General features: G+C 41.2%; 1 protein-coding gene across 12 annotated transcripts in view; it reads right to left on the reverse strand.

The window, feature by feature from the left end:
- Positions 1–27,154, reverse strand: part of PPFIBP2 (PPFIA binding protein 2) — a 206,704-nt gene extending 179,550 nt beyond the window's left edge. For 2 of the 12 annotated variants that reach the window (XM_043548624.1, XM_043548628.1), the window contains exons 1-2: positions 26,892–27,150; positions 18,562–18,710 (exon numbers count right to left, since the gene is read on the reverse strand). In XM_043548624.1, coding sequence (XP_043404559.1) covers positions 18,562–18,611 — 50 coding nt within the window. In that variant the 5' untranslated portion in view covers positions 18,612–18,710; positions 26,892–27,150. Of the gene's footprint in view, positions 1–18,561; positions 18,711–26,891 lie in introns of those variants that run through there. The other 10 variants (XM_043548622.1, XM_043548621.1, XM_043548625.1 and 7 more) reach the window with 7 other exon arrangements.
- Positions 27,155–27,454: the final 300 nt, after the last annotated feature.

The following is a 27,454-nucleotide window of genomic DNA, read 5'->3' on the forward strand; positions in this document are numbered from 1 at the left end:
TTGTCTGCAAGATACCTTTATTCAGTCGGCAACTACATCACTTCCACTGGCAGTGATCTATACCTAAAAGTTTAGTGCCAGATTCTGCTCCCCTTACTCACAGTGAGTGAGTAGTTAGTACCTTACTCCTTTCATAATCCTACTGGTAGAAACTGGACCACAGGTAAAACTGTACCTCTAATATTCATTTTACCACAGCTAATTTCTAAACCAAACACTTAGAACTCACATCAAATTGAGTTTCTTTAGCTGGATGAGGAACAAAGTTTACCAATTACAGGAAGAAAACTTTGCATAGGAGAACGGAACAAGTGAAGCACGTAAACAGCTGATGTTCAAAAGCAGCACTGTGTCTTTTTAAACTTTGCATAGGGAAAAACTGGTAACCTTTCCCAGCTCAAGGAGTGGTGAGAAAGTTTGACATTCCCCTCATTTTCCAGTAAACCCAGATAGAAGTCTGAATACTGAAATGGCTAGAGACTGATTAATGGCTCAATTACTCACCCATTGAAGTCAGTAGTAGATTTTCAACTGACTTCAGTGGTAACAGGAGGCAGCTCTTAATGGGTATGTGATGAGATGCCTGGGATCCCTAATGGTGAGTCTCATGAAGAAGCTGTATTTGCACATGGGGAAACATGTTTATCTAGAAAAGGGATCTTAACATCAGTCATACAGAGAACTCACTGAAGTGCTCGGCCTGGCTATTTAATACCTGACTAAAAGATTATTCGTTCTTCTCCCCCTTTTGCCCCGACAGCTGAAGTAAAACTAGATACATAGCTACTTGCAGTTTGCTTGAGTACTTAGTGCAGTCTTTTTATGGGTCTACAAAAGAATTTAAGTGCCCAGCATGCTGCAAACAGTCAGTCTGATAATATTTGGTGTCATGTGATATGAGAGAGAAATTAGAAAGCTTTTGTTATATATAGCATCTTTTATCATAAGAATGCCTGAAGTTCTTACTAACCACAAAGCAGATGATGCTATGTCCATCATCCATCTGAGGAGGAGGACCTTTTACACATTTCTACGCAAGTGTAAACAGTTAATATATATATTTACAAGGAACAAAATTCTCTAAGCAGTTTAACAGATAATAGTTATACACCTAAAGATTTGTTTTGCTCCATAACTTTAGAATGTTTAAAATGCTTTTTTTAAAAAGAAAAAACATAACTAAGATGATACCTTCATTTTAAAATATAAATTTTCAAAACTTTCTGGCAAAACCATTCAAAAGTGAACTGTATTGATCAGTCACCTGAAATATGAATGAATTTCCTTTTCTTTATGCCACATTAGATAGAAACTTTGCCACATTAGATAAGACAAAAGCAAGTAATAACAAAACTGCTGAAGCATACAGCATGCCATTTTCCACCACGTGAACTGAAGTTTCTGGGCACACTAATGGCACTTGCGAAAGACTGAGGCCTTGTCTACACTACAAATGCTTTGCTGGTGTAGCTATACTGGCAGAGCCCACAAGCGTAGACACAGCTTCGGCTGACAGAAGGAGTTTTTCCCTCTTGGTGTACTAACACCACCTCTCCAAATGATAAATTAGTTATGCCACAAGCAGTAATCTTCTGCCGGCCCAGCTGCATCTCCATGGGCAGTTGAGTCAACACAGCTGTGCTGGCGAGGGGGGTGTGGGTTTCTCACACTGGTCACTGACAGAGCTATGCTGACAAAACTTTGTAGTGTAGACCAAGCCTTACATGTTTTAGATTATTGTGGTACGTACTTTGGGGCTCATGAAAAACAGTGAATAATAGAATATTAGTAAAAATTACTTACAAGTGTTCAACCAAACTATTAAATTAACTAATGAATTTAGCTTAATATCAGGGCCACCTGCCAGTCCCAAAACAGAATGTGATGACACACTAAATCTAACTAATGCTCTGGTACCTTCGTATGAGAAAAAATTAACTTTGGCCATGCACCCTAAAATTTCCACAAAGTGGGAGATGGTTCTGTGTAGCTGATTATTTACAGAATTCCGCTAATGCCATTTACAAACTTATATTATTCAAATTACAGTTGGACTTAATATGCTAGGGGCTAGTTACAGACTTAAAAGGAAGATAGTCTCTTCCCCCAAAAGCTTACAAGGTAAAAGGATAAAACATAAAAGCCATATGTTCAGGTGGATAATAAGTATGTCTTGAGGTTGTTTTGGAAGGAGTCGGGATGAGAGGGTTGTTGGTTATACAAACTAATCCCTAATTATCCCTTCTACCCAGTCACTATTGGATAGTGAATTTCTTGTAGGTGTCTGTACAAATTGGTCCTGGGTAGGGATGTGAATGTGGAGAGAGCGACATTGCAGATCAGCTCAGGAGGGGTGTTCAGTGCATAAAGGGTGGCGTGGAACACAGCATAGCAATGGCTGAGGTAGAAGTGGACAATGGGGCCCCAGACCGTTACTGGCAGAGCAGAGGAGTAGACATAACAGACCCTCTGCAGAAATGATAAAAGGCTGTACCTGTTACTATCTAGAGGTCTAATATTAGGTCTGAGTGCTAGAAGTGTAATATTACCCAATACTTAGCTCTTATGTAACACCTTTCATCAGATCTCAAGCCACTTAACAAAAGAGGATGACTATAATTATACTCATTTTATGGATGGAGAAAACTGAGGCACGGGGTGAATTGTCCAAGGTCACACAACTTGTCAGTAGCAGATCAATGAATACAGGCCAGATCTCCTGACTCCTACTTCAGTGTCCTGCTCACTAAACTACACTGCCTCAAATACAGCTGTTTTACAAAATATAAACATAATGAACCAGGTTCATCCCAAATGAAATCTGCTAGAGGAGCAGAGTAAGAAGGGTTCATGGCCATGGCTCTGTGTGTGTGATTGCCTGTCCATACATTAGTGAAAAATTATAAAAATTACCTAGATTCTGTGGGATGGGGACTAAACACTCAAACTAGTTCGGTGTATGAGTCAGTAGAACTTCTGTGGACAGCGTCCTCTGATCAGTCATTTTGTTTTAGAGTTTGTGAAGGGCTAAAATCCATATGCTGTTTATGTTACAACCTGATATATAGACTGTGTCAGCTCTTTTTACAGGCCCAAAATCCAGAGTTTAGTCAAGAAGACAAAGGCCTAGCAAATAGTGAACAATATTAGCGAAGAAGCAGGACAAACAAAGGACAACCTTGCTTTTTGCTAAAATAACCTTGGTCAGCAAGAAGCCAAGTGGAAATTATAATTGGGGGCTTTATCTCAAAGTTGCAAACAAACCTAAGAAATAAAAGGCGACCTGTTTCTTCTGTAGAAGAGGTGCCTTCCTACACACCAGCCTTGAGTTTATAAAAAAAATTCAAACATGTCAGTATAAAATATAATATCCTCCCTTTCACAAATATGGACCTCTCCTCCAGGCCATTGCCAGTACCCGCCTTAAAAACACAAACAGCTAAAAAAAAATCTTTATTGCTATATACATTATGTAACCTTTTGACCATTGGGTACTATGTTTATCTTGTCTTGCTGCTAGACCTAGCCAGGGGTCATTTCCCTCCGCCCATAAAGTCCATATAATCCATTGTAATCAATTGTTTGGCAGTATCTCTAAGCCTAATAAACAAGATAACACTCCTGCCAACGCTGTGCATAATAAACCCACGTGCTTGATTCTACACGGTGTCCATATTTTGTTCCTTCAGTCTGTAAGCAAATCTAATGTAAAATGTCCAAAAGAACTTTTTGAAGGGCTATGTACATCGGAGTGTTTGATATTATGAATAAAAGCCATCTTAACATTTTTCAGATTGTGAAAGCTGGATCTAGAGACAGTCACGTTTCTGTACTCTTTTCTCCCTTTTCATTTTTATCTCCACATCCTGAGTCTAGATTATTGCCAGCATATTGGGTTATGACTATGAGTCGAAAATATTCTTTATTCCCATTTGATTTAAAAACTCCCATTAGTGATAATGTGCACTGAGGGGAGTATATATTATTTGAATTCATATTTTATGATGCATGTATAGTTTGTGAAAGTCTGTGTTCATGCTCAAGTTGTCAGACTTGTTTCTAAATAAATATTTTAATTGACTATGGCAATTCTTTCCGCTGCACAAACAGGAATCCATTCTCTCCAATAATACAGATTATGAGGAAGTACCTGATGTCTATGATTAATATTTTGTTTAATTCTCATTTAAGCTCTAGTTAAATTATTTCTTGAAAACTTAATTACAAAGAGAGGAAACTCCCCTCTCACATTTACAGACCAAAAAAAAAAAAACCCCACAAAAACTAACTCTAGAACTCTCTAGAAGAATTACCTTAAAAAAAGATTTACTTGTCAGAAGTGTTTATAAAACATGGGGCCAAATCAAGAGCCCAGGTGATCCAATGGCAAAGAGTCTTTGTAATGCTGATAGACCCTAGTTATCAGTGGGCGGGAGCAAACCCGGGCCTCTGAAACTTAATGTATGAGCTTCAGCCTGCTGCAGGGGTAAATCAATTTTTTGTCAAGGTCCAAATTTCTTGGTCAAGGTATTGTCAAGGTTCAGACTCCAAAGAAAATACAAAAACAATAATAACAATACTAAGTAAATAAAAAGATGTTGTGGTCCATTCAAAAGCATCTGGTGGTCTGGATTTGGCCCACGGTCCGCCTATTGACTACCGCCGATCTACTGTGTGAACTAAAAGCCACATGGCTCTTCGCCAAGGCTGTAGCAGACTCAATCTCTAGATACCGCTAAAAGGGAACAGACCACCACACCAAGCAGGCATGGGTTAGACAAGGTAGAGGCCTTGAAAGTGCGAGTTCTGTAGCTGTGAAAATGTGCGCAGTTCCTGAGAGGGAGAACCCCAAATTTTCAGTGCTTATACTGCTGCTCTCCATTGTCACAGCCCCAGTGGAGGGACTGGGTGAGGAAAGGTCAGGATACTCAGAAGGGAAGTAGTTCATATGCATGGATTTTTTCCCCCATCCTCCCAATGATCCCCTTATGAAGTCATCCTGTCTGTGGTTCAGAGAGATGTAATCTGCATCTCCCTGTGCCAGCAGGTGTGACTCTAGCTTGCACTCTCTTCAGGGCTGGAATCATATCTTCGTTTCTATCTGCAAAATACCATGCACATGCAGGCCTTCTCCCACCACTGTTTTAATACTAGTTCAGCTCCAGGGGTGAACGTGACACTATACACCAGATGCCAGCATTTTTAGCTCCAAGATAACTAGAGCTGTTCTGACCAGTATCAGGCAACAGTAGTAAAAACCCCAGCAGTCATTCTACACTAGTGCTCCCAAAGTTGCTAGCACTGGGAAAACAGCAATGGGAGCCCTATGGGGAGTCGCTGTATAGTAATGACCTGAGAACTCTTGTCCAAACACAGATGTCGGAATGGTCAAACACACATAGGTGCGTCATAATAGTGAGAAATGTGGAAAAAGTATTTGATATCAAATACTATTTTTGCCTCTAACTTGAAAAGGCCAAACTAATGTCAAATCTTTTTTATCTGTTAAGAGTAAATAAACGTCAGGCCTGAATACTTGTGCTATATTCTACTTTCTAGCCCCACCCAAAGTTCTGCAACCAAGTTTAAAAAAAAATTGAAAAATTCGTTAATAATGTACATGCTAGCAGAATATAAAGCACACAGCCTCTGTTACAAAATTAGTAGAACTTCATCAGCTCTGCAGCAAATGGATTTTAAAAAAAAAACCCTGCATTAACAGACGAGATAAATAAAACAGAGCTTTCATATTATTTTAAGTTTGCTGAATAATGTCATTACAGGATGGATAGAAGCCCTGTAGCACAGAGTTGTGGCACAGAACAATGACACCAGAGGGGGTACTCAGAGTTAGTAAAACAGAATTTATTATATCCTGTGGAGCATTTGAAGATTTGACCCAGTGGAGATTTTCAGCAACATATGAAACATTTCCTAGTGGTGCTTGGTCCTACTGCAAATAAAGTCATGTTGCTTCACAGGGAAACAACATTATCTCAATATTAACAATAAAAATACACTCACTGATTATCCTCTGAGCCTACAGAATATAGTTAGCAAGAGAAGGCAAAAATAAAACATGATTCTTTGTTAGTGAACATGCAAAACCAGTTAATCCTCAACAGCTACCAGTTGGCTTCTCTTTCTAACATGATGCTCAGCCTTCTCACAGTGTTCTTGCTCCTGTGGCAAACTTACAAATCCTAAAATTTCAAGTAATTTTGAAATAGCCGGACTGATCAATTTTTCAGACCACAGACCTGTTTGATGTAGAGTAAAAAGAAAACGTCTTTGGAGTGAACACAGGGAAAACTTTAAAGAACTGCTCTCATTTCTTCCTACTCTCCCATCTCATGGAGCAAGAGGGAGAGTAGTGAAACATGAAATTAGTGATGATTTGGGTGCACTGGGGAGGAGGAATTTGAAGTGGTAAGAGACTGAAACTAATGAAGAATTAGAGGAGGGAGTGATATGGTTGGAGCAGCAGTATTTTGGGTAGGCTGCTGGAGACAAAGGTATGGGGGAGGATGGGGGTCAAGGTGGAAAGAGTTTAGAGAGTAACCAAAGTGAAGGATGAACAAGATGTAGGTAATAGTGGAGATTATGGGGAAAAGGTGGATTTTGGAAGAAGAGGAAGAAGCCAGATGACTTAACAGCAAAACCAAACCAAACTAGATAGGAGTGAGAAAGGAGAGAGAAGATGCTACTGCTGCTGAGGTTGTGAGACTGGGAAACAGGGAGATTGAAGTTGTCAGTGAGGATGGAGAGAGTTAAGTGGGGGGGGGGGGGGGAGTTATGTTTTGAAGAAACTGGGCCAAAGTCTACTCTCATACTGGTGTCAATCCAGAATGACTTAGCTTTCAGCTGAGTTATAAAAAGGTATGAAGTTAGTCCTGGTTCACACTGAAAGAGTAAAAGACATTTTGGTCACTGAGTGTGAAATGACATCAGGAACACCAAGCAGAGATATTCAAAAGACAGTTTTATTAATCCTGAAAAAAAAATGAAACAAAAAAATCTGTTTTTTCTGTCACACACCTAACAATCTCCCCACCTGCCATTATGCCGTGGAATTATGCTATTTTCAGAGACCTGTGCTGCCAAGGAGGAAGGCCTTGACTTGCCCAAATGGGGGTAAAAAGGTATATTTTATTGGGTTAATTTAAACGCCCCAACATTTGCCTTATAAGAAATGGTTATGTACTGCAGTGCACATGCCTACATTTGCATAAGTATCCACTAAATTTTGGTGCTTCCATTTTTAGACACAAGGTTTGATTTTCAGAAGTGCTGAGCACCTGCATGTCCTAATGACCTAAGTTGGCATTTGGGTGCTCAGCACCTCTGAAAAAAAAAATCAGGCCATAAGTATTGCAAGTTGGGCCTCAAGAACTGGAGATTCCAAAATATACGTCCAAGTGTATGGACTTCCTCTTGTATTTAAGATGAAGCAATTGTTCAAAAAACCTTCATCTAAATACAAGAACAACAATTTTAAATAAATGCAGGCCTGATACTACACAACCCTTCACTGTGCAAGTAGTTCATACTCTTGTGAATTAACCACAAATTGTGGCTGTAATCTACCAACTAAAACAGAATAAACTGACAGTCCAAACAAAAGCAGGGAATATAGCCACAAAGCAAACTGAACAACTCCTCAGTTTTCACAGTAGTTCATTATTTCTTAGGCTGGATTACAACTAATATAAAATAGAACACTTATCAGGCACAATTGCAGCAAATGTAGAAGAGGTAAATGGCTACTGTAGACTTCTGATGTATTTGTCTATTAAATGCTTTTTGAGTACACTTACAAATCCTCCAAAAGATATTCATAGGCAAGAACAGATTTTCCCATATGTATTACAAAAGCTTTCTAAAGCACCATGTATTTCCCTTTTCACTCTGTTATATTTTATAGTTTGCTAGATCAGTCTACGCATGTATTATTCTTTTCAATATCAGATAAAATTACTTTGAAAGCATTCAACTTCCTACATTAAAGAACATTTTTACTTCTCACCCAGGGGAGAAAGCCTGAAATATAGAACACCTATACACAACTAATCATATATAAGGGTTCCAGTTTCTGAGAGACTAAGTTTCAAGTTTATATTCAATTAATCAATCGCTATTACTGTTAAAATGCTTTGTTCATATACCATTCTTTGCAAAAGAGTTAAGACTTTATTCAGAGAAAATAACATTGATATCTCTCCTAAATACATATTTGAACTCTTTGGAGCACAATGGAGGAGTTAATAAATATGTTCTCATATGGGAATGAAGTGTCTCATTTCCCACTGCAATTCTTATGAACAGAACATGCCTCAGGTCCAGTCAAGTTTGTTTTCCTTCCACTCCAACCACAAATCTGTGTTCACATGAATTTTATATTTCCCCCCTAGGAATATGTATTAATGCTACATTTACACAGCAGTTCTTGTTATTACAGGAAAGTGGAAGCGAACTGGGGTATAGTGAGACAAAGAATTATATGGAACTACCTGGAACTCTCCATGACATGATCTCTAGGTACTTTAAAATTTGAGCTGCATAAAAAGATTTAGATTATTTTTAAAGAAGGTGTAATATATTTTGGTGTTAACTGGACTTTCACTCAAACATTCTTTAAAAACATACCCAAAGCTGGTTTTTTACTTTACTGTTTTTAGTGAATATAAAGACACTTGTTAACAACAGCGGCTTGTTAAAAATCATAACAGAAACCCAAATTGCAAACGTTGTAAATAAAACATTACTTGCTGGACAAGATCTACATGGGAAAATTTACTACAATTTTGTTTAAAATTTCTCAAATCTCTTTCAATTGCACCAGATTTTGCGATTTAAAGAAAAGGAAACACTGTTTGTAATTTGTGTCACCACCAGCAGGACAGCAGATTCACACATTAATTAAAACAGACAATCCCGCCCTTAATTCAGGTAAAAAAAATTTACCAGCTCAGTTTTCAAGCAAAGGTGAATTTTCATTCCCCGCCCCGCCCCCCAAGATTGGAAGTGGAAAATTTCCATTCTCCCAAAGCTTCACAAAACCACACACACTCCCCCCACAATTTCTGGGGTGCAAAATTAACTGTTGACAAAATATTTTTCACCAATTTTATCCAGCTCCCATTATAACACAGATAGGTGGAACAGTATAACAAAATAGCAGCTGAGAATAAACTCTCAATCTAGCCCCATAGTAAGGGCAGTACATAGTTGCACTGTCCCAGGAATGGTATGGTGATTCCCAAAATCAAAATTTTCCCCCAAGGCCCTATTGCTCTAGTGCAGACCTTCCCCTCCACCCCTAATCACTCCAGCTCAAATGTGCTAATTAGTGCACTGTGGGACAGAGTGAAAGCTCTGCCCATTCCACACACACATCCTGCCCACCTTCATGACATAGGATGTAGAAGCTTTATGGAGGCTACCATCCCTGCCCAAGCCATTCCCTGTATGGTTAACCCACACTGTGGATGAATAGGACAGACTATGATCTTGCTCAGTAATAATTATTTGCATGTGCATGTTATACAGAACGCACATGCCGTTCCTGTATGGAATGGCAAGCCCATCTCTCACATTTTTGGTTACCAAAGTTGTGACTAAAAACTGAAAATGCCATTTAAATAGAAAATGAGATTCAGTCAACTTTCATACAGCTTCTCTTCGCTGTATGAAAATAGTAAATAATAAAACTGTTCTTTATATCCCTTACACCGGACTGTCCCTGCTTTGAATAAATAAGGATCTCTCTATTATATTGAGCCCAATTCTCCTCTAACATATGGCTGGTTTCAGAGTAACAGCCGTGTTAGTCTGTATTCGCAAAAAGAAAAGGAGTACTTGTGGCACCTTAGAGACTAACCAATTTATTTGAGCATAAGCTTTCGTGAGCTACAGCTCACTTCATCGGATGCATACTGCGGAAGTGTAGAAACAGATTGACAGAGCCAGAAGAGTTCCCAGAAGCCACCCACCACAGGACAGGCCTTTGTCTTCTGGCTCTGTCAATCTGTTTCTTCACTTCCGCAGTATGCATCCGATGAAGTGAGCTGTAGCTCACGAAAGCTTATGCTCAAATAAATTGGTTAGTCTCTAAGGTGCCACAAGTACTCCTTTTCTTTTAACATATGGCTGTATCCAGATTCCCTCACTCCTGTTAGATATAATCTTACTTCACAAATAGCTCCTCTGACTTCAATGTAAGGTACTACTTAACTATTAAAAAGCAATCTGCACACTATATATGCATCAGTTCCTACCCCTGTAACCCTAATGCCAGATGGCACACTGTTGTCATATCTACCCAAAAGGTGGCATGCAATATATCACTGGAAAACTAATAACTCACTGATCATTAATATTCTTACCTGATGTATGTATGGTTAACCCACAAAGAACTTTACAGATGTACTATGGAAATATGTGACTAAAAGGTGTTTAACCCAGGCAAGTCAGGGGGAATTGATACACAGGTTTTCTCCAGACAAAGGAAAGAGGCTAATAACTCATACCAGATGCAGCCAAATTCAATGGGCTACTCATTTGTATTGGAGACCGCAGAAGACGATATTTGCATGCAGGAACCAGCATGGAGTCTACACCGGAGGGTATGGGGTCTACACCCAGCAAGGGAAAGGAATCATAGAATCATCATAGAACAACAGAGTTGGAAGGGACCTCTAGAGGCCATCTAGTCCAACCCCCTGCTCAGAGCAGGACCAATCCCAACTAAATCATCCCAGCCAGGGCTTTGTCAAGCCTGACCTTAAAAACTTCTAAGGAAGGGGATTCCACCACCTCCCTAGGTAACGCATTCCAGTGTTTCACCACCCTCCTAGTGAAAAAGGTTTTCCCTAATATCCAACCTAAACCTCCCCCACTGCAACTTGAGACCATTACTCCTTGTTCTGTCATCTGCTACCACTGAGAACAGTCTAGATCCAACCTCTTTGGATCCACCTTTCAGGTAGTTAAAAGCAGCTATCAAACCGCCCTCATTCTTCTCTTCCGTAGACTAAACAATCCCAGTTCCCTCAGCCTCTCCTCATAACTCATGTGTTCCAGTCCCCTAATCATTTTTGTTGCCCTTCGCTGGACTCTCTCCAATTTCTCCACATCCAGGAACTTTCAAAGGTTTACTGGACTATAAAGAGAGGGAGAGCAAACCCATTTGTTCCCTCAAGAAGTGGATCACTAAGACACCAACACTTTGATTCTGTAAGGCTGGAACAGCCAGTCACACCGGAGAAGTTGCTGTAAGTAGGGAAACCATCCTGAAAAAGAATTCTAGCTGATGAAGTTAAATTTTAGCATTAGAGCTTTCCTACGCTTGAAATGCTGCAGTTGCACCACTGTAGTGTTTTCAGTGTAGACACTACTTATGGTGACAGGAGGGATTCCCCTGTTGGTGTAGGTAATCCATCTCCCAGACAGGTGGTAGCTAAGTCAACAGAACAATCCTTTCACTGACCTAGCACTGACTATATTGGGGGTTAGGTTGGCTTAACTATGTCGCTCAGAGGTGTGGATTTTTCACACACACCCCCTCCCCCCCTCGGCCCCCGAGCGACGTAGCTGGGTCAACCTAACTTTTCAGAAGCCTTAGGAGTATGTTTTACTTTTGTTTGTTTGTAAACATTTTTATCTTTATTCTTTCCACTTGGTATCACTTAAACCTATGCTGTTTTGTTAATACAGTTGGTTTATACTTTTACCATAAACCAACTCAGCGCTTTATTAACTGGTGTTGACAACCCCCCCAAAAAACTGATGTGTATTGTCTCTGTAAAGGAGCAGCTAACTTAATAACCTCTGTGAGTGTTGAGTAAGAGGGCTGGACGCTATAGAGAGACACCTGTGAGGAATCTAGGAGTTGGGGTTCACAGATTGTTTCACAGATTGTTGCTGCGCAAGGTTTGGACTGGCAAAGTCCTGAAGAGTTTGCTGGCAGGGCAGACAAGCAGGAGCTAATCCTTACCTTACCAGCAGCAGAGCTTTCACTTGCTGAGGCCGAGAAGGGCAACATCATCATCATCATCATGTTCCTATTATGCCTCTGGCGTTTAGGGCAGTGACAAAGCTCCTCCACTCTTGTGTTTCTGGTAAGTCTTTCAATGGTTCCCCAGCTGTGCCCCAGGTTTTTCAGCTCAGCTTCCACAGCTCTTCACATGGTGTTTTCGGGCAGCCTAGTTTTAGTTTGCCTTCAGGTGTTCATCTTATTGCTACTCTGGTGATGGAATCAGTTTCCATCCGAAGCACATGATCCATCTCCAACGCCTCCTGGCGACGATGGTGCTCAGATCCTCTTGGCTGCACTGAGTCAATAGATCTTGGTTTGAGATTGTTCTGGGCCAAAATATACGGAAGGTTTTTCTGAGGCAGGTTTTATAGAATGAAAACATGTCATACTTTCTCATTCCCCAGCATTCTGCACTATAATGTAGTGTTGAAAGTACACAGCTCTGATAAATCTTGAGTTTGGTTTTGGTGTTGTATTTTCATGATTTCCAGACTGTATTTAAGGGTTACAGTGGCTCACAATTAAGGGAAACCCAGCAGGTTGTCCCAGCCCCCTACTTACATATATGAAAAGATTAATTTGGAAATTCCCATCCATAAAACTTTGTAAACTTTGAACTGATGTTCCTCAAGTGTATTTCTTTCAATGGAAGGGCTAAAAGGAAATACATTTTCACTAAACGGTTACACCCAGCAAAATATTTGTCTCCAAGCTGTATCCCACTACAATCATGACACTCTTCCATGCTGACACAAATGTGCTCTTTACATATTCAATTTCAATTCACTATGCTGTCATCCTCATTGTACACCTCAAAGAACTGAAAAATTACAATGCAATGCACAACTTTAACTCCAACCTGTATATCTTTTATTTCACTGTACCAGTGGTTTTCAAACTGCAGGTCGTGACCCAGTACTGGGTCAGCACTGCCGACCGTGCTTTTAAAAGGCAGGCTAAGGCAGGCTAGTCCCTACCTGTTCTGACACCGTGCTGTGCCCCGGGAGCGGCCAGCAGCAGGTCCAGCTCCTAGGTGGGGGGGCACGGGGCTCTGTGCACTGCCCCCGCACCGAGTACCGGCTCTGCACTGCCAGGACAGGCAGGCTTCCTGCCTTAGCATCCCTGCTGCTCCGCTGACCAGGAGCCACCCAAGCCCTGAGCCCTCCCAAACCTAGAGCCCCTTCCTGCACCCCAAACCCCTCATCCCCAGCTCCGTTGGGTTGAAGGCATCAATTTTTTTCAACTGGGTCGCCAGAAAAAAAGTTTGAAAATCACTACACTATATAACATTCTGAAGGTACATAGGAATATAATTAGTTATGGGATTTTTAGTAGTGTGTACCAAATTATCTGATTGTTTTAGAGTTACAATGTAAATACACAGAAGTCTGCGTGAAGGATTGTTGATAAAAGTGGGCTAACACTCAGATTGGTATTATATTGTATGGACTCTTTCCTAATGGTTTCCTTCCTTTTTAGTTAATGTTTGCACACTGAAAAAAATACACTCAAGCAAATTTAATTGTAAGTTCGTGAAATTTCTTGTGTTAGAAAAAAGAATGCTGTTTATTACAGCAGAAAACCAGCATAAGTGAGAGGAAAATCACACCCATTACATTATGTCTTATTGAAAGATTTTGGATTAAACCAAATTATGAATGGAAAATTACTCTCCTTTTCCCTCACCCCCCAAACACAATGAGTTATTTTCCACAACAGAACAATTTAACAATAGTAAGATCTGTTATAGTCTTAAAGGCTGGCAAACCTCCCAGACACTTGCATAAATAGAAGAAAATATAGTTACTGTTTAGAGTAGCTTATAATGTCATTTTGAAGGGAGGAGGTTAACAGTAGAAATGCTTGTCAAACTTTGGTTTACATCCTTTCTAATAGGCAGTAACTCTTCCAATTCAGGAGTTAGAGTGCTGAAACTAAGGACAAATGACACCATCTGTTACTTCCATCCTGCACAAAAAAGTTCTGTTTTAATACCAACACAAATTCTGTGCTGAAATTCTACAATCAAATGTCTGTATTCCATGCAGATTATACTACATTAATATTAAAGAGACAAGTGCACTGAACAACAACCTGGGACTAATTTTGTACATTCTTATGTCTTCAAAAAAGATTAAATAAACATGATGCTTACAGAAGATAAAAATAGACAGCAAAATCTAGTTGTGTGCCTCTTCACAAAATTCTCTCTACAAGTTTCATATACTGTTGTTATAAGTTCAATTGATCCATGGCTTCTTATTATACACTGTGGAGATGATTTTACAAAGGATGCCTTGTGCCTCTACACATGTGGTACACGAGATTTTTATTAATAGTACCAATTAACATCAAGTCTGGATTTAATAAAGCCATCAAATTACACACGAGAGAATACCATAATACAGATGCTAGATAGAAATTTTGCATTAGGTGATAATAGCAATTCTAATATGAACAGATTTTCTTTACAGAACATCGTTCTGAATATGCACCTCACACACTGCTATTGTATTGTATAATGACTACCTCAGCTAAACGCAGAAGCTTTGTTTCTATGAGGTTCTTAATGATGGTCTCTCATCTCTTTACTAAACTGGATTTACTCCAAGGCCTTCTCTAGACAAAACATTATCTCCAGAATAATTTGGTTTGACGATTATATCACACTAATACATGATCATCATAATAAGTTATATTCATAAATCTTAGTGAAATGACAAAATAAGATGCTCTGATTATGGATCATTAAAGCAGATGCTACCATCTGGACTACTTCAATCTTGCTTTACATACCAAATGCAGGTTAAACATGCAAACAATAATTGGGTCAACAAGGTCTATATTGAACAAACCATAATTCACAGTGTTTCTTAGAGACCCCTCAAATTTGACAAAGGCTTTTCTATCAAAATTAAGAATTTTCTGCTGTATTTTTGCCTAGAAATTTGTGGAAATGGAGTAACAAAATGATGTTCTTTTATGGAAGAATAAGTGAGTAATTAGAGATGGGCCCAAGCACGAATCCCTAATAAAAAAAACCTCTGCGCATTTCAGTAGTGTCCAACTTTGATCTTTGCAGATTGCCTATGACTTAAATTTAGGATGAATCAAAACCCCAGTTCCAATTTTGAGAGTGTTAGAAATCCCAGATCGGGGTACTGCAGATTGAACCTATCTGTAGTACTTACTTCACTTGCATACAATCTGGTGAACTCTTAAATGGAGACATAGTATGTGTGTGATTCATTTACTATGAATATTCATGAACCTCCTATTACTATTCCAAATTAACACAAGAATCGCATGCAGTATATGAGGTTGTGGATAAGCACTTGCTGCTGCCTACCCCACAGAGCCAATCTCCAGGCCTACTGCTCTCCCCACACACCACCACTTGCCTCTTCGGTACCTAGGGGGGCTCCCTGACCCCCGGAAGCAGCTCCACCCTCAAGGAATGCGAGCCTATACTGAGATTCTAGGGGAGAAAAGCAAGTCTGCTATCTGTACCACCTTCCCCTAATTCAGACTTCAGTTGCCTCACATAGTCATCACTAGCTTAGCAGCATGTCCTTGGGTAGTTTGTAAAATGCCTCTAGCCTCCAATAAGGAGTTCAGGCATTGTCGCTGCCAGCACATTGCAATTTCTCAGTAGTCTGGTTTGTCATTTCCCACCCCAAACACATGCTTTAACCACTCTCCGTGGCTACCATGAGCCTTTTTAATTTCTGGGACAGCATTCAAAAGGTCCCTTCCTCCTCCTTCTGAAAGACAGCTGTTTTCTTTCCTTAATCCTCCACCTTAATCTTGGACAACTTCACATTTCACATGGATGATCCAATTTAGCACAGACACAGTGTATATTATTACAGTTGTCCCCTTAACTATCAAGCTTTCCACTTCTCATTCTCTATTTAAAGAAAATGGTTATTAACAATGATACACAGAAGTTTGCATAGTACATCTTCAAACTCACGTGGAAAGAAAATTAATCGAAATATTGTTCCAAGTTTTTAAAGAAGCCATGATTTTCACCATTATTTAGTTGATTGTCTGGCAGATAGCTAATTGTCTCCTTTATGTTTCAAGAGTGATTGATATTATTGTCCCAAGAAAATCATGACAAGATTAATTCTGGGCATTATTTTCATTTTTGTTGTTGTGATAATTGCAATTTCTGCATTATGACCTTCAAAAATTAAACAAACATGCCTCTCTCTCTCTCTCCACCTGCATGTAAATAGCTGATCTACCCCGTATGTTGTTCTTATGTATTAGTACCCATGTGTAAATGACAATGCTCTGCACTGTACTACTATTAATTTATTACTCCCCCCCCAAAAAAAAAATCACAGAGAAACTACAGAAAGGAAGTCTCCAGAAGAGTCAAGAGACTGTATAAAACAGCACGAATGGAGTTAGGCCTCAGTCCAGCAATTACTTATGCACCTGCTTAATGTTAAGTTAAAAAAAAAAAAAATAGTAGTGATGTCAAATACCCAATGCCAAAATTTAACAGACATCCCTTCTCAATGTTATTACTGAAACCAAAAACTTACTTCAGTTCCTCAATATAATCATAAAGCAAGAAAATACAGCCACTATTTTTGCAGGACACAGAAATTATATTTTCTATTCCTTCTGTAGGCTCTGCAAAGAGAGTTATTTAATTCTCAGGTAAAAGCTATTCTGGCATCACTGAGGATATGGGTGTACAGATAGCTAGCCACGAATGAGAAAGGTAAAGTTGCCGTTAAACTAAAAACGGCCATATTCACTGTTATGCCAAATAAAATAAATCAACATTTGCCCTGGGGTGGGCGGGGGGGAGGGAAGGGAAGGGACTGGTTCTGCAAGGTGCTGAGAAGGGGTGGAGTGTGGACACTCACCCATGCTCTAATAACCTGGTGGTGATGATTGATATATTTATATCTACACAGACATGAGACAGGATTAGATTAAGAGAAAACAAACAATGCAGCAACACTGTTAGAAATCATCTGTCTTCCCTTAATGGCTCAGTGGTCAGCACATCATATTGCCATAACAGGGACTCTGACAAAAAAGAAAAAAAAATCAGTTCCAGTGTCACAGCGTCGTCAGGACTCCTCCTCTGCAGAGTTCCCAAACCCCCTCGTCCAAGTTCCCTTAGAATTCCGTGACAGGTTTGGAGACAGCGTTAAATTGCTCTACGTCCCACAGTTATACTGCCATGCAATTTTTGTCGCTTCTAATACACAGGGAGGGTTGAATGGAAATTTACTGCAGTCACACCTCCCTGTGCAGAAATCGTTCTGTTACAAACTAAACACATGGCTAAACACATCCATAGCACCTCACTCCAGGTTGGACTAGTGAAATGGGATTTACATGGGGATATCCTTGAAAATCTCTCAGAAGCTCCAGGTTTCAGAGTAACAGCCGTGTTAGTCTGTATTTGCAAAAAGAAAAGTAGTACTTGTGGCACCTTAGAGACTAACCAATTTATTTGAGCATAAGCTTTCGTGAGCTACAGCTCACTTCATTGGATGCATACTGTGGAAACTGCAGAAGACATTATATACACAGAGACCATGAAACAATACCTCCTCCCATCCCACTCTCCTGCTGGTAATAGCTTATCTAAAGTGATCACTCTCCTTACAATGTGTATGATAATCAAGTTGAGCCATTTCCAGCACAAATCCAGGTTTTCTCACCCTCCGCCCCCCCCCCCCCCCCCCCCCCCCCCCCCCCGCACAAACTCACTCTCCTCCTCGTAATAGCCCATCCAGTTATTGCAGAATATGATGACCTACCTGCTTAGTGGAAAGAGATGGTGAGAGTCCACTGCAACCTGTGCTCCATGGGCTACTTTGGCTTACCGTATGAATTACATACGGTCTTATGGCAGAGATCAGAATAAGTGATACTGTTGACAATCTTTAGACACACTCTTGCACACTGGAAAGACGGTGTTCTTAGTGAAGGACCCAATTGTGGAATTTGTTCTCACTGGTGGACTGTCAACACTAGAGTTTATTAGCACCCAGAGCATGGCTCATCTTTTCAATCAAATCTTGCCAAATGGGTTTAAAATTTAAGGTATTGTCTTTTCATATTTTTGAGTTATAAATGCTGACTGATTTACTTGTGTTTACACCTGGAAGCCACTGTGAAGTACACCAGTGGACAACTTTCCCAAAGATTATCAGTGAGAGTTCCTGGATGCTGAACACGGGCTGCACGTTAACCACCGGCTAGGGGAGGCGAATCCCCCACACTGCGGCCAGTGCCCCAGGCTAGCCCCGATGCACTGGGAGGGCTGGAGCAGGACTGGAGGCGCCACACACAGGGAGCAGTGGTAAGCAGGGGGTGGGGTCATGCCTGACTGTTGGAAATGCAGTCTCCCCCCGTCTATGTGACCTGCCGCCCATGGTGCTGAGCACTTTTGAAAATTCTGGTTATAAACACGTTCAACTCATATGTGTTGCATTACATATAAGCATGGTTGGACTAAGTCAGAACTGCGATGGCACACTTACAAGGAACAGATGCATGCTGTTGTAAGTGGTGATGATTCAGTGGGGTACATTTCCCGCTGGGGCAGAACCAAGCCAATGCCGCAGCACTACAGGTGCACTTCGCTGCTGGAAATGCTGGCTCTGAATCCCCCTTCTGGACTCATTTACATCTGTGCAAAGGGAATGTAAAACGCATTCTGATTGGTTAGAATTTTAACTATATAAATGTTAGAATAAATATACGTTAGCATTTTCCACTCACTTTTCACAGTTGTAAATGATGCCAACAAATATTGGGTAGTGAAGCATCTGGCCCCCTTTCTTTATGATGGGATGTGAAAGTGAAGGATGGAATTTCAAAGACAAAGGGATGCCTACTTCCTCTTAAAATGAACTGAGACTGAGGTCCAAACCTTCTCGGTGGCTTTAAAAATCTCCCATGTAATGACCCAGATCCAGATGTGGTAAATATATTCTGCCTACCTTAACTACCCCTGTAATTCCAGTTGGACAGGATAGTCTTCTTCACTTCCTGTCCTCCTAAACAGGAGAGGAAGGGAAGAAGCTACTAAACAGTTTTTTGGGGTTTTTTTTTTTTTTGGTTGTGCCAGGTTAAATAGCTGCTATGTTTCACCCAGAAGGGGCTATTTTGTAGAGGTAAGTGAAGTCATCCTTATGAATAAGTAATTAAACATTCGTAGAGCCTTTTGCGGTAGAAGTTTCTTATGTAGAGGGGTAGTATAATTTCCAGGAAATTACCCTAAGAAAAAGGCTGGAGATACTTGCACCACATGAACTGGACTAATATTTCCCGATTCAGCACAGCACTTAAGCATGTGCTTAACTTTAACACCACACTTAATTCTAAGTAAGTAGGGGGTTCCTTATGGTGCCCGACTTCGGCCAGCAGAGGTTGAATGGAAAGCCTATGCTCAAAATACTTAGTCACCATAAAAATCTAAGAATGATATAGCTGTGGGGTGCTATTGTTTTTAGCTGTTATTTGGTACTCTCTTCTGCTAACAGTCAGTGCAGTGCACAAATACACTAGACAGGATTTATAATGAATATTCCACGAACACAAAGCAACTCTGAAATGGAAAAGAGGAAAGATAAGAAGATAACAGATGTGCTTGATTTATACCCACTCCCGTGAATAATTTTAGCTCAGTTAATGTCACCTGGTTATTGTTGGAGTAAATCTGCTATTGTCCCTGTGCCATATATTATGGCTTAAACACATTACTCCACCATCAGAGTTTGGTAATTTTAAATTTAATTGACAGTTTCACCTGTTACTACTGCAAACTCTTTGACTGGGCAGAAAATGTCCAGTACCCAACATGTATGGGATTTAAACTCTTTACACTTCTCTATGGGCTTCCAGTCAGGATACTAAGTGATTCACAAATTTAACCCTTCTGCCAGGCAGTTAACAGAAACAAAAAGGGCTGGGGGTTCAGTATATCTAGGTCCCTCTTGACGAATACCTAAACTGGTTCAAGCCCCCAGCCAGAATCCTGGGGAAACTAAATGCACCATCCCCAAGTGCCCTTACCAGGCAGAACTGCCCCAATCTCAAGCACTCAGACCATGTACAGACAAGGAAATCCTTATTAGGGAAAAAGGAACACATTTAAACAGATGTATAGATATGTACAGAATATAAATGCAAATAAAGAATAAAATACTCCAATAATTTTGGCAGTAGTCCATCTAACTCCCTTCCTACCCATAGGTGAGACTGTCCCACACGTAGCTCCTTAACTGCACCACCACACCAATCAACTCACCCCCATTCAGAATCTGGATGAGAGAGTAGCAATATAGTCCACATGTCTCTTTGCAGGTCTGTCTCCAGTCTCAATGGAAGGTGCTTGTCTGGTCTAACCTGGAAGTGCCACAACTTAACCCATTTTAGTGATTCAGCTTTATTAAGGTGCTGAGTGAGCAGGGCCTCACCAGAGCCTGCTCAGCTCTGCTGTTGTCCTCTGCATCATCTCTCAACACAAAGTCCTCAATCTGTATTGTCTGCACATAGGACCCTTGAGCAGTATCCTAGCTGCTTGGAAAGAGCTCTTTGCCACAAGGTATGCTTCTATGGGAGTCACTACTCCACAAAATCCATGGTGTTACAAGAACAATTGTGGGTAGGTAGCCTATGTAAATAAGGTTCTTGGTGGCAACCCCTTTCATCAATGGAGGAAGTAGAGAGATATTCTACCCTGGAGCTTCTGGCCATAGGACATACACAAATATCAAAATATTAAGCCTTACATCTTTCTCCCCCCGCCCCCCGAATAATATTATCTGTTTTACAAATGGCAAACCTGAGGCACAGAACACAGATCTCCATACTGCCAGTTCTATAAATCCCTAATTGGTAACTTGACAAATCATGAATATAAAACAGGCAATAGGCAAGTTGATCTAGAAGTTGCATAGGCTTTGCTGATTTTGTTGTTTTTAAACAAAACTTATCTTTGCAATTAAAGCATCTTGTGCTCATTGGCTTCTACATATCAATGAATTGCCAAATAGATTTGTAGCACTACTGGAGAATGATTTTATAGCAAAACAAAGTGCACAACATCCACACAACCAAAGGAGAAAGAATTGCACCAAGAACACAAGAGAATGTAAATAAAAATATTGAGCTAAAAATCTCCGGGAATAGTCATTTAGCTACAATAAGTGCCTTCATTTTGTTGTTTAACATGCACCTACATAAAAGCTGGAGGAGGAGACAGGAACTACTATACTGTAAAGAGGGAAATTATGCAGCCAGAGTTCATCAAAGACATCTTATCTCCTTCGTTGTGGGGGATCAAATAAAGTCAAAGAGCTAATCATCCAGGGAAAAATATGGTCTCAATTATTGCTTCAGGCAATGCCTCAAAATAAACTGGCAAGCTGATGTAGCATAGAAAAGATAATATACCATGGAAAGATATTGCAAGCTGGAGGGAATTTAGAGAAGAGCAACAAAAAAAGTATTGCGGGTTGGAATTCTTGGATTTTGAGAGATTAAAAAAGCTAAATATGTATAACTTGGCTATTCAACTATTTTGGGAAGTCAAGGATGGCAAGGGGGAGACATGACAACATCTACAAGTATCTGAATGGTGTAACCCCTTTTGTATGATGTTTCTGGAAGTGGTTTTTGAAGCCTTTTATCTTTCCCCCAAATTGTGAGCATTGCAGGTTGTTTTGTATCCTAGTGCATTTACTTTCCAAGTTACCATTTTGTAACTTTAAAAAATACAGAGAGGCCTTGTGCGATAAACTGCATTTAATGACAGGTTTCAGAGTGGTAGCTGTGTTAGTCTGTATCAGCAAAAACAACGAGGAGTCCTTGTGGCACCTTAGAGACTAACAAATTTATTTGGGCATAAGCTTTTGTGGCCTAGAACCCACTTCATCAGATGCATGGAGTGGAAAATGCAGTAGCAGGTGTATATATATTATACACACACACACACAGTACATGAAAAGATGGGAGTTGCCTTACCAAGTGGTGGGGTCAGTCTAACGAGACAATTCAGTTCTGACATCAGGAATTATAACATTCAAAAACCAGTAGGAGAACACTTCAACCTCCCTGGTCACTCAATAACAGACTTAAAAGGGCAATTCTTCAAAAAAAACCCTTCAAAAACAGACTCCAACATGAAACTGCAGAACTGGAATTAATTTGCAAACTGGACACCATCAAATTAGGCCTGAATAAAGACAGAGTGGATGGGTCATTACAAAAACAGATTTTACCATGCTAATTTCCCCCTACTGTTACTCACACCTTCTTGTCAGCTGTTTGAAATGGGACATCCTCATTACCACTACAAAAGAGATTTTTCCTCCCTTGGTATTCTACTATTAATTGAATTGTCTTGTTAGACTGACCCTGCACTTGGTAAGGCGACTCCCATTTTTTCATGTACTATGTGTATAGTGTACACACACACACACACACACACACAACCGTATTTTCCACTCCATGCATCTGATGAAGTGGGTTCTAGCCCACGAAAGCTTATGCCCAAATAAATTTGTTAGTCTCTAAGGTGCCACAAGGACTCCTCGTTGTTTTTGCATTTAATTAGAATGTGCCTATGTTTATATTTTTGTGATCCTTCATGCAGCTTGTCACACATGTGGTGTACGTCATCCAATGCATTAAATGCCCCAATAACAACTGCGTGGGTGAAAGCAGACAATCACTATGCTCTCAAATGAACTTACACAGAAAAATAATAAAAGACAAAAACACTATCACCTGTGGGTGAGCACTTTTCACAAAATGATCACTCCATACCTCACCTCTCAGTCCTCGTCCTCAAAGGAAACCTGCACAACACCTTCAAAAGAGGAGCCTGAGATCTTAAATTTATAACTTTGCAAGACACTAGATACTCATGGTTTAATAAAGGCATTGATTTATGGCTTATTACAACAATCTGTATCCCACTAACCCCCTTCTTTTGTCCTATGACTGAAGAGGTGTAGGTGTTAATGGGCCACTTCACCTTGAATAGTCCCTTAGAATATGTCTTAATGACTTATGCAGAACAATATATGCCACCTTGTATTTAGCTGTGACACTCCCTGTACCTTTACCAGAGATGAAGAAGAGCTCTGTCTAGCTTGAAAGTTTGTCTCCTTCACCAACAGAAGTTCTTAATAAAGATATTACCTCACACACCTGGCATGAGGGAATGTATTTTTACCATAAAGAAAGTATTTTCCTATATTTTAAAGGTTATCATCTCTATTTGGATAAATACTGAATGCTCTGAATTATATTTAAAAACTTAAAAAATAGACATCTAAAAGGAGGTGATGGTTGTAGACCCTGAATCTTGTAAACTGATTAATATCCAAGCCTAGGAAAGCCCCACTGCAATACCCGTACAGTTTCATCATTCCAGCGTAAGCTGTGTAGAGGTGAAAAGCAAGGGTGGCTTCTTCCCAAGTGGAATGTCTGACACTCAGCTCAGGAAGCAACTCAGGGCCAGTGGAGCCTCTCTTCACCTTAACCCACTATAAACACAGACATCTGATAAATGGTCTTGCTTTCCGAATGTGTGAAAGCTCTCATAAATATGATGTCGTTTTAGTGGATTAAGTAGACATATTAAACTGTCTCACCGTTTTTCCTTCCTTCTCACATCACTGTCACCATAAGATTTGTATTTAAACAGGTTTTTCCTTTATGAAAGGCAGCATGACTAGTGGTTAAAGCATATTAAGAGTTGTAGGTTCTAATCCTGTCTCTGCCACAGACTTTGTACATTGGTGGACATGTCACTTCACCTCTCATTATTATTGATTGGTATTGCAGTAGAGCCCTGCAAATCTGCAGCTATCCATGGACCATTTTTGCAGATCATGGATTGGATGTGGATAGAAATTTTGTATCCACGCAGGGCTCTACCTAAAGGCCCCAATCAAGACCAGGATCTCAATGTGCTTGGTCACTGCCAAAACATACTAAGAGAAAGTGCCTGTCCTGAAAAGTTTGCAACCTAAGGGGCTGTCTACATGAGGACACTCAGGAGAGCTAAGACAAATTAACTAAAGTATGAAGTTAAAGCATATTAAATCCCTTTGTGGATGCTCATTGAGAAGTAAAGTGTCTGTTGTTTGCTTTATCATCTCGGGATTAAATGGCAGAGTCAGACATAGAAACACAGGTTTTCCTGATTCACCTGCAAAATGGGGAAAAAACCCTACATTACAGAGGCACTGTAATGCTTTACACTAACAACTGCAAATTCAATTCAAGAACTCTACCCTGAGTTTTATCCTGCACCCTGACACCACTTCCGACTTCTCAGGTCATCAGGCTCTCAGGCCTGTGTCGTTGTGGGCTCTAGGATATTTAATTCAGATACTGATAACGTTGGTCTCTCCCCACTTCTAAATTAACTCCTCAATGCCTTTTGATTTCAACGTGCTTTTTAAAGTTATGTTTACTGTTGGCCCTGTAAATATTACTTCCCATCCCATTCACTCTGTCCTCTTTGTAAAAGTTTCAGAATCAACCTGTTCTACTGTCAGCTAGTATATACACATAACACACACATTTACCGCAGCTTCTTAATACCAAAAGAAAAATGAGAAGAGAAGAAAGTTCCCCTAAAAAGACCACAATCAGGAACTGAATGCAATGCAAGAACCGTATTGGGTTATTATAGTATGTTTTCTAATGCAAATCTCATACCATAGACAAATTTAATTTTTTTTTAAAGTTAATATTAAAATTATCTAATATACAGGTTACTATACTTGATCTTAACTATTAGCTACACAGACACCCATATCCACTACTTTACCTACTGTATTTTCTCTTACCATTTAAAAAATCCTATGACAGTGAATTTGATAGGGTTCTAAGCATAGTCAACACTCATGAAATAAGAGATCATTTGACATCACCCCATACTCTTGCCGCACATATCTTCCCGGGTTGAAAAAGTATGTAGATGTACCCTAACGCACAAGTTCTACAGAGCTACAGCTACACAACTATAGCGTAGACACTTGCTACAGCGACAGAATGTTTTTTTCCACCACTAGAGTAAATCCACCCCCTTGAGAGACATCACATAAGTCACTGGAAGAATTCTTGAGTCAACTTAGCTGTGTCCATACTGGGGCTTAGGTTGGCTTAGCTATGTGACCTCTGTGATTTATGCAGGGGCCAGTGTGGCTGGCTCCAGGGCCAGCTGCTCAAATGGCTCTGGGACAGCCACACTAGCCACTGCTGGAGCGGCCCAAGGGACAGCCACACCAGCCACTGCTCCGGTGGCCTCCAGCCCCAGCCAGGGCAGCCGTGGTCCGTAGCCCCTGGCAGCTGATGCCTCTGGTCCTGGGGTGCCCCCCCATGCCCTGCCCCCTGCAGCAGCGGCCCCCACCAGGTCCCCGCAAGATTTAATCACAGGTGTTTTTAGTAAAGTCATGGACAGGGCACGGGTTGTGAATTTTTGTTTATTGCCCATGACCTGTCCATGATTTTTACTAAAAATACTGGTGACTAAATCATAGCCTTATCCATGAGTGATTAGCTAGGTCAAACTAATTTTTAGGTGTAGATGGGGCCTTGGATACAACAAAAGTCAAGCTCCTGAGAGTTTAGAATTGATCTATTGTTGTGTGGTGAAAAAAATAATCTCCCATTGTTCCATATATAGTGTCTGTCCTCTTAACTATTTTATTCCCTTTGGTAACTTATTTTCTGAATTTGTCATTGGATAAATTTCAGAGTAGCAGCCGTGTTAGTCTGTATCCGCAAAAAGAAAAGGAGGACTTGTGGCACCTTAGAGACTAACCAATTTATTTGAGCATAAGCTTTCGTGAGCTACAGCTCACTTCATCGGATGCATCCATAGCTCACGAAAGCTTATGCTCAAATAAATTGGTTAGTCTCTAAGGTGCCACAAGTCCTCCTTTTCTTTTCATTGTATAAACACTTCCAGCCAACATTACATAAAGTATACTTGAATCCAGATTTCTTTCATTCTTGCAGCAATGAGAACAAAAAACAAACAAACAAAGCAGGACTGAATGCTGAAAGCACAGAAGTGCTATGAATTGCAGGTCATGCAACAATATGCACATTCCTCTCTTCCACTTAACTAAGTTTGGCTATACCAGGATGTACTCAATGACAGCACATACTCTGAATCAACAGCCTTATGTCAATAAACGAGTTTATTAACCCACCAGCACAAATTCTCTTTTAAAGCCTTCTTAACCTACAAGAATAAACATGCATAAGGGAGTCTCTACATGAATCATCTTCATTTAAAAGTAATGTCTCAATGTTACTGGCGAAAGAATAAAAGTCCCTATAATGCAACAAAACAAAAAAGGAACCAGGAAGCCACAGCTTTGCACTTAGTTTACAGACACTCATATGACTGAAGGGATTTTTAAACCCCTTGCACACGTCTAACAAAACACTTACAACACCTTAAAATCATTAACAAACGCCTCCAAGAACGGCCTGTGAGATGGGTGTTTACACAGAGGGGAAACTGAGCCACGGAAGGCTGGATTACTGCTGGCTGTTACACTGAAGTGGGTCACGCCCGCCCTGGCACCAGGGCTGAAACTGAGAGCAGCCCTGGGCTCACGAAGCAGTGAAGTGAGGTGCCCGAGGCCACACCGCCAGGCAGCGGCCGAGGCTGGGGTAGCGGAGAGTTCAGCGCTCCCCGCTGCCCCGCAGCCTGGCCCCACGCAACCCCAGGCTCGCTCTGGGCACAGCGGGCGAGAGAACCGCTGAGGGCGTCTTGGAGGAGACCCCAGCCCAGCCCGTCCCCCAGGTGAGCCAGCACTGGCCGAGTTACCGTTTGCTGGCGGGGCGCAGCGCTGGCGGGGGCTGCCCGGCGGCGCCGACCTGAGCGGCCCGGTTCCCCTCGGCGTGGCGCCCCGGGGCGCGCGCTTTGCCCCGGCCGGCGCAGGTGCGCGGGCGCTCTGCTCACGCCCCGGGCTGGAGGAGACGCGAGCGCAGCGGCCGCCCCGGGCCGCGCACTGGCCCCTGCGCCCGGCTGCCTCGGGCGAGTGGACTCCGGCCGCCCGCGTCCGAGCGCCAGCGCCATTGGTTCTGGGGACGGGACCGGCAGGCAGCTATTGTTCCCACGTGATTTGGAGTGGGAGCGGGGGGGTGCGGGGGGGAGGCAGTCCGGGGCATTGGCTCGGCGGCGCTGCCTCGGGGCAGGTATTCCCCCGGGCGCGGGCACACGGGAGAAAGGGCTGAGAGCAGCCCCGGGGTCACTGGCTGCACACGGGGGCAGTTTTAGCAACACTTTTGCAGGAACAAGGGGAGGCCGGGCGGGTGGCGTTTCTTTGCCGCTTAGACCTTTCCCGTTCAGGAGGTACATTCAGGTGCAAACTTTCCACACTTTTCGCT

The sequence above is a fragment of the Chelonia mydas genome, chromosome 6 (assembly GCF_015237465.2).
Source record: "Chelonia mydas isolate rCheMyd1 chromosome 6, rCheMyd1.pri.v2, whole genome shotgun sequence".
NCBI classification, from domain to species: Eukaryota; Metazoa; Chordata; order Testudines; family Cheloniidae; genus Chelonia; species Chelonia mydas.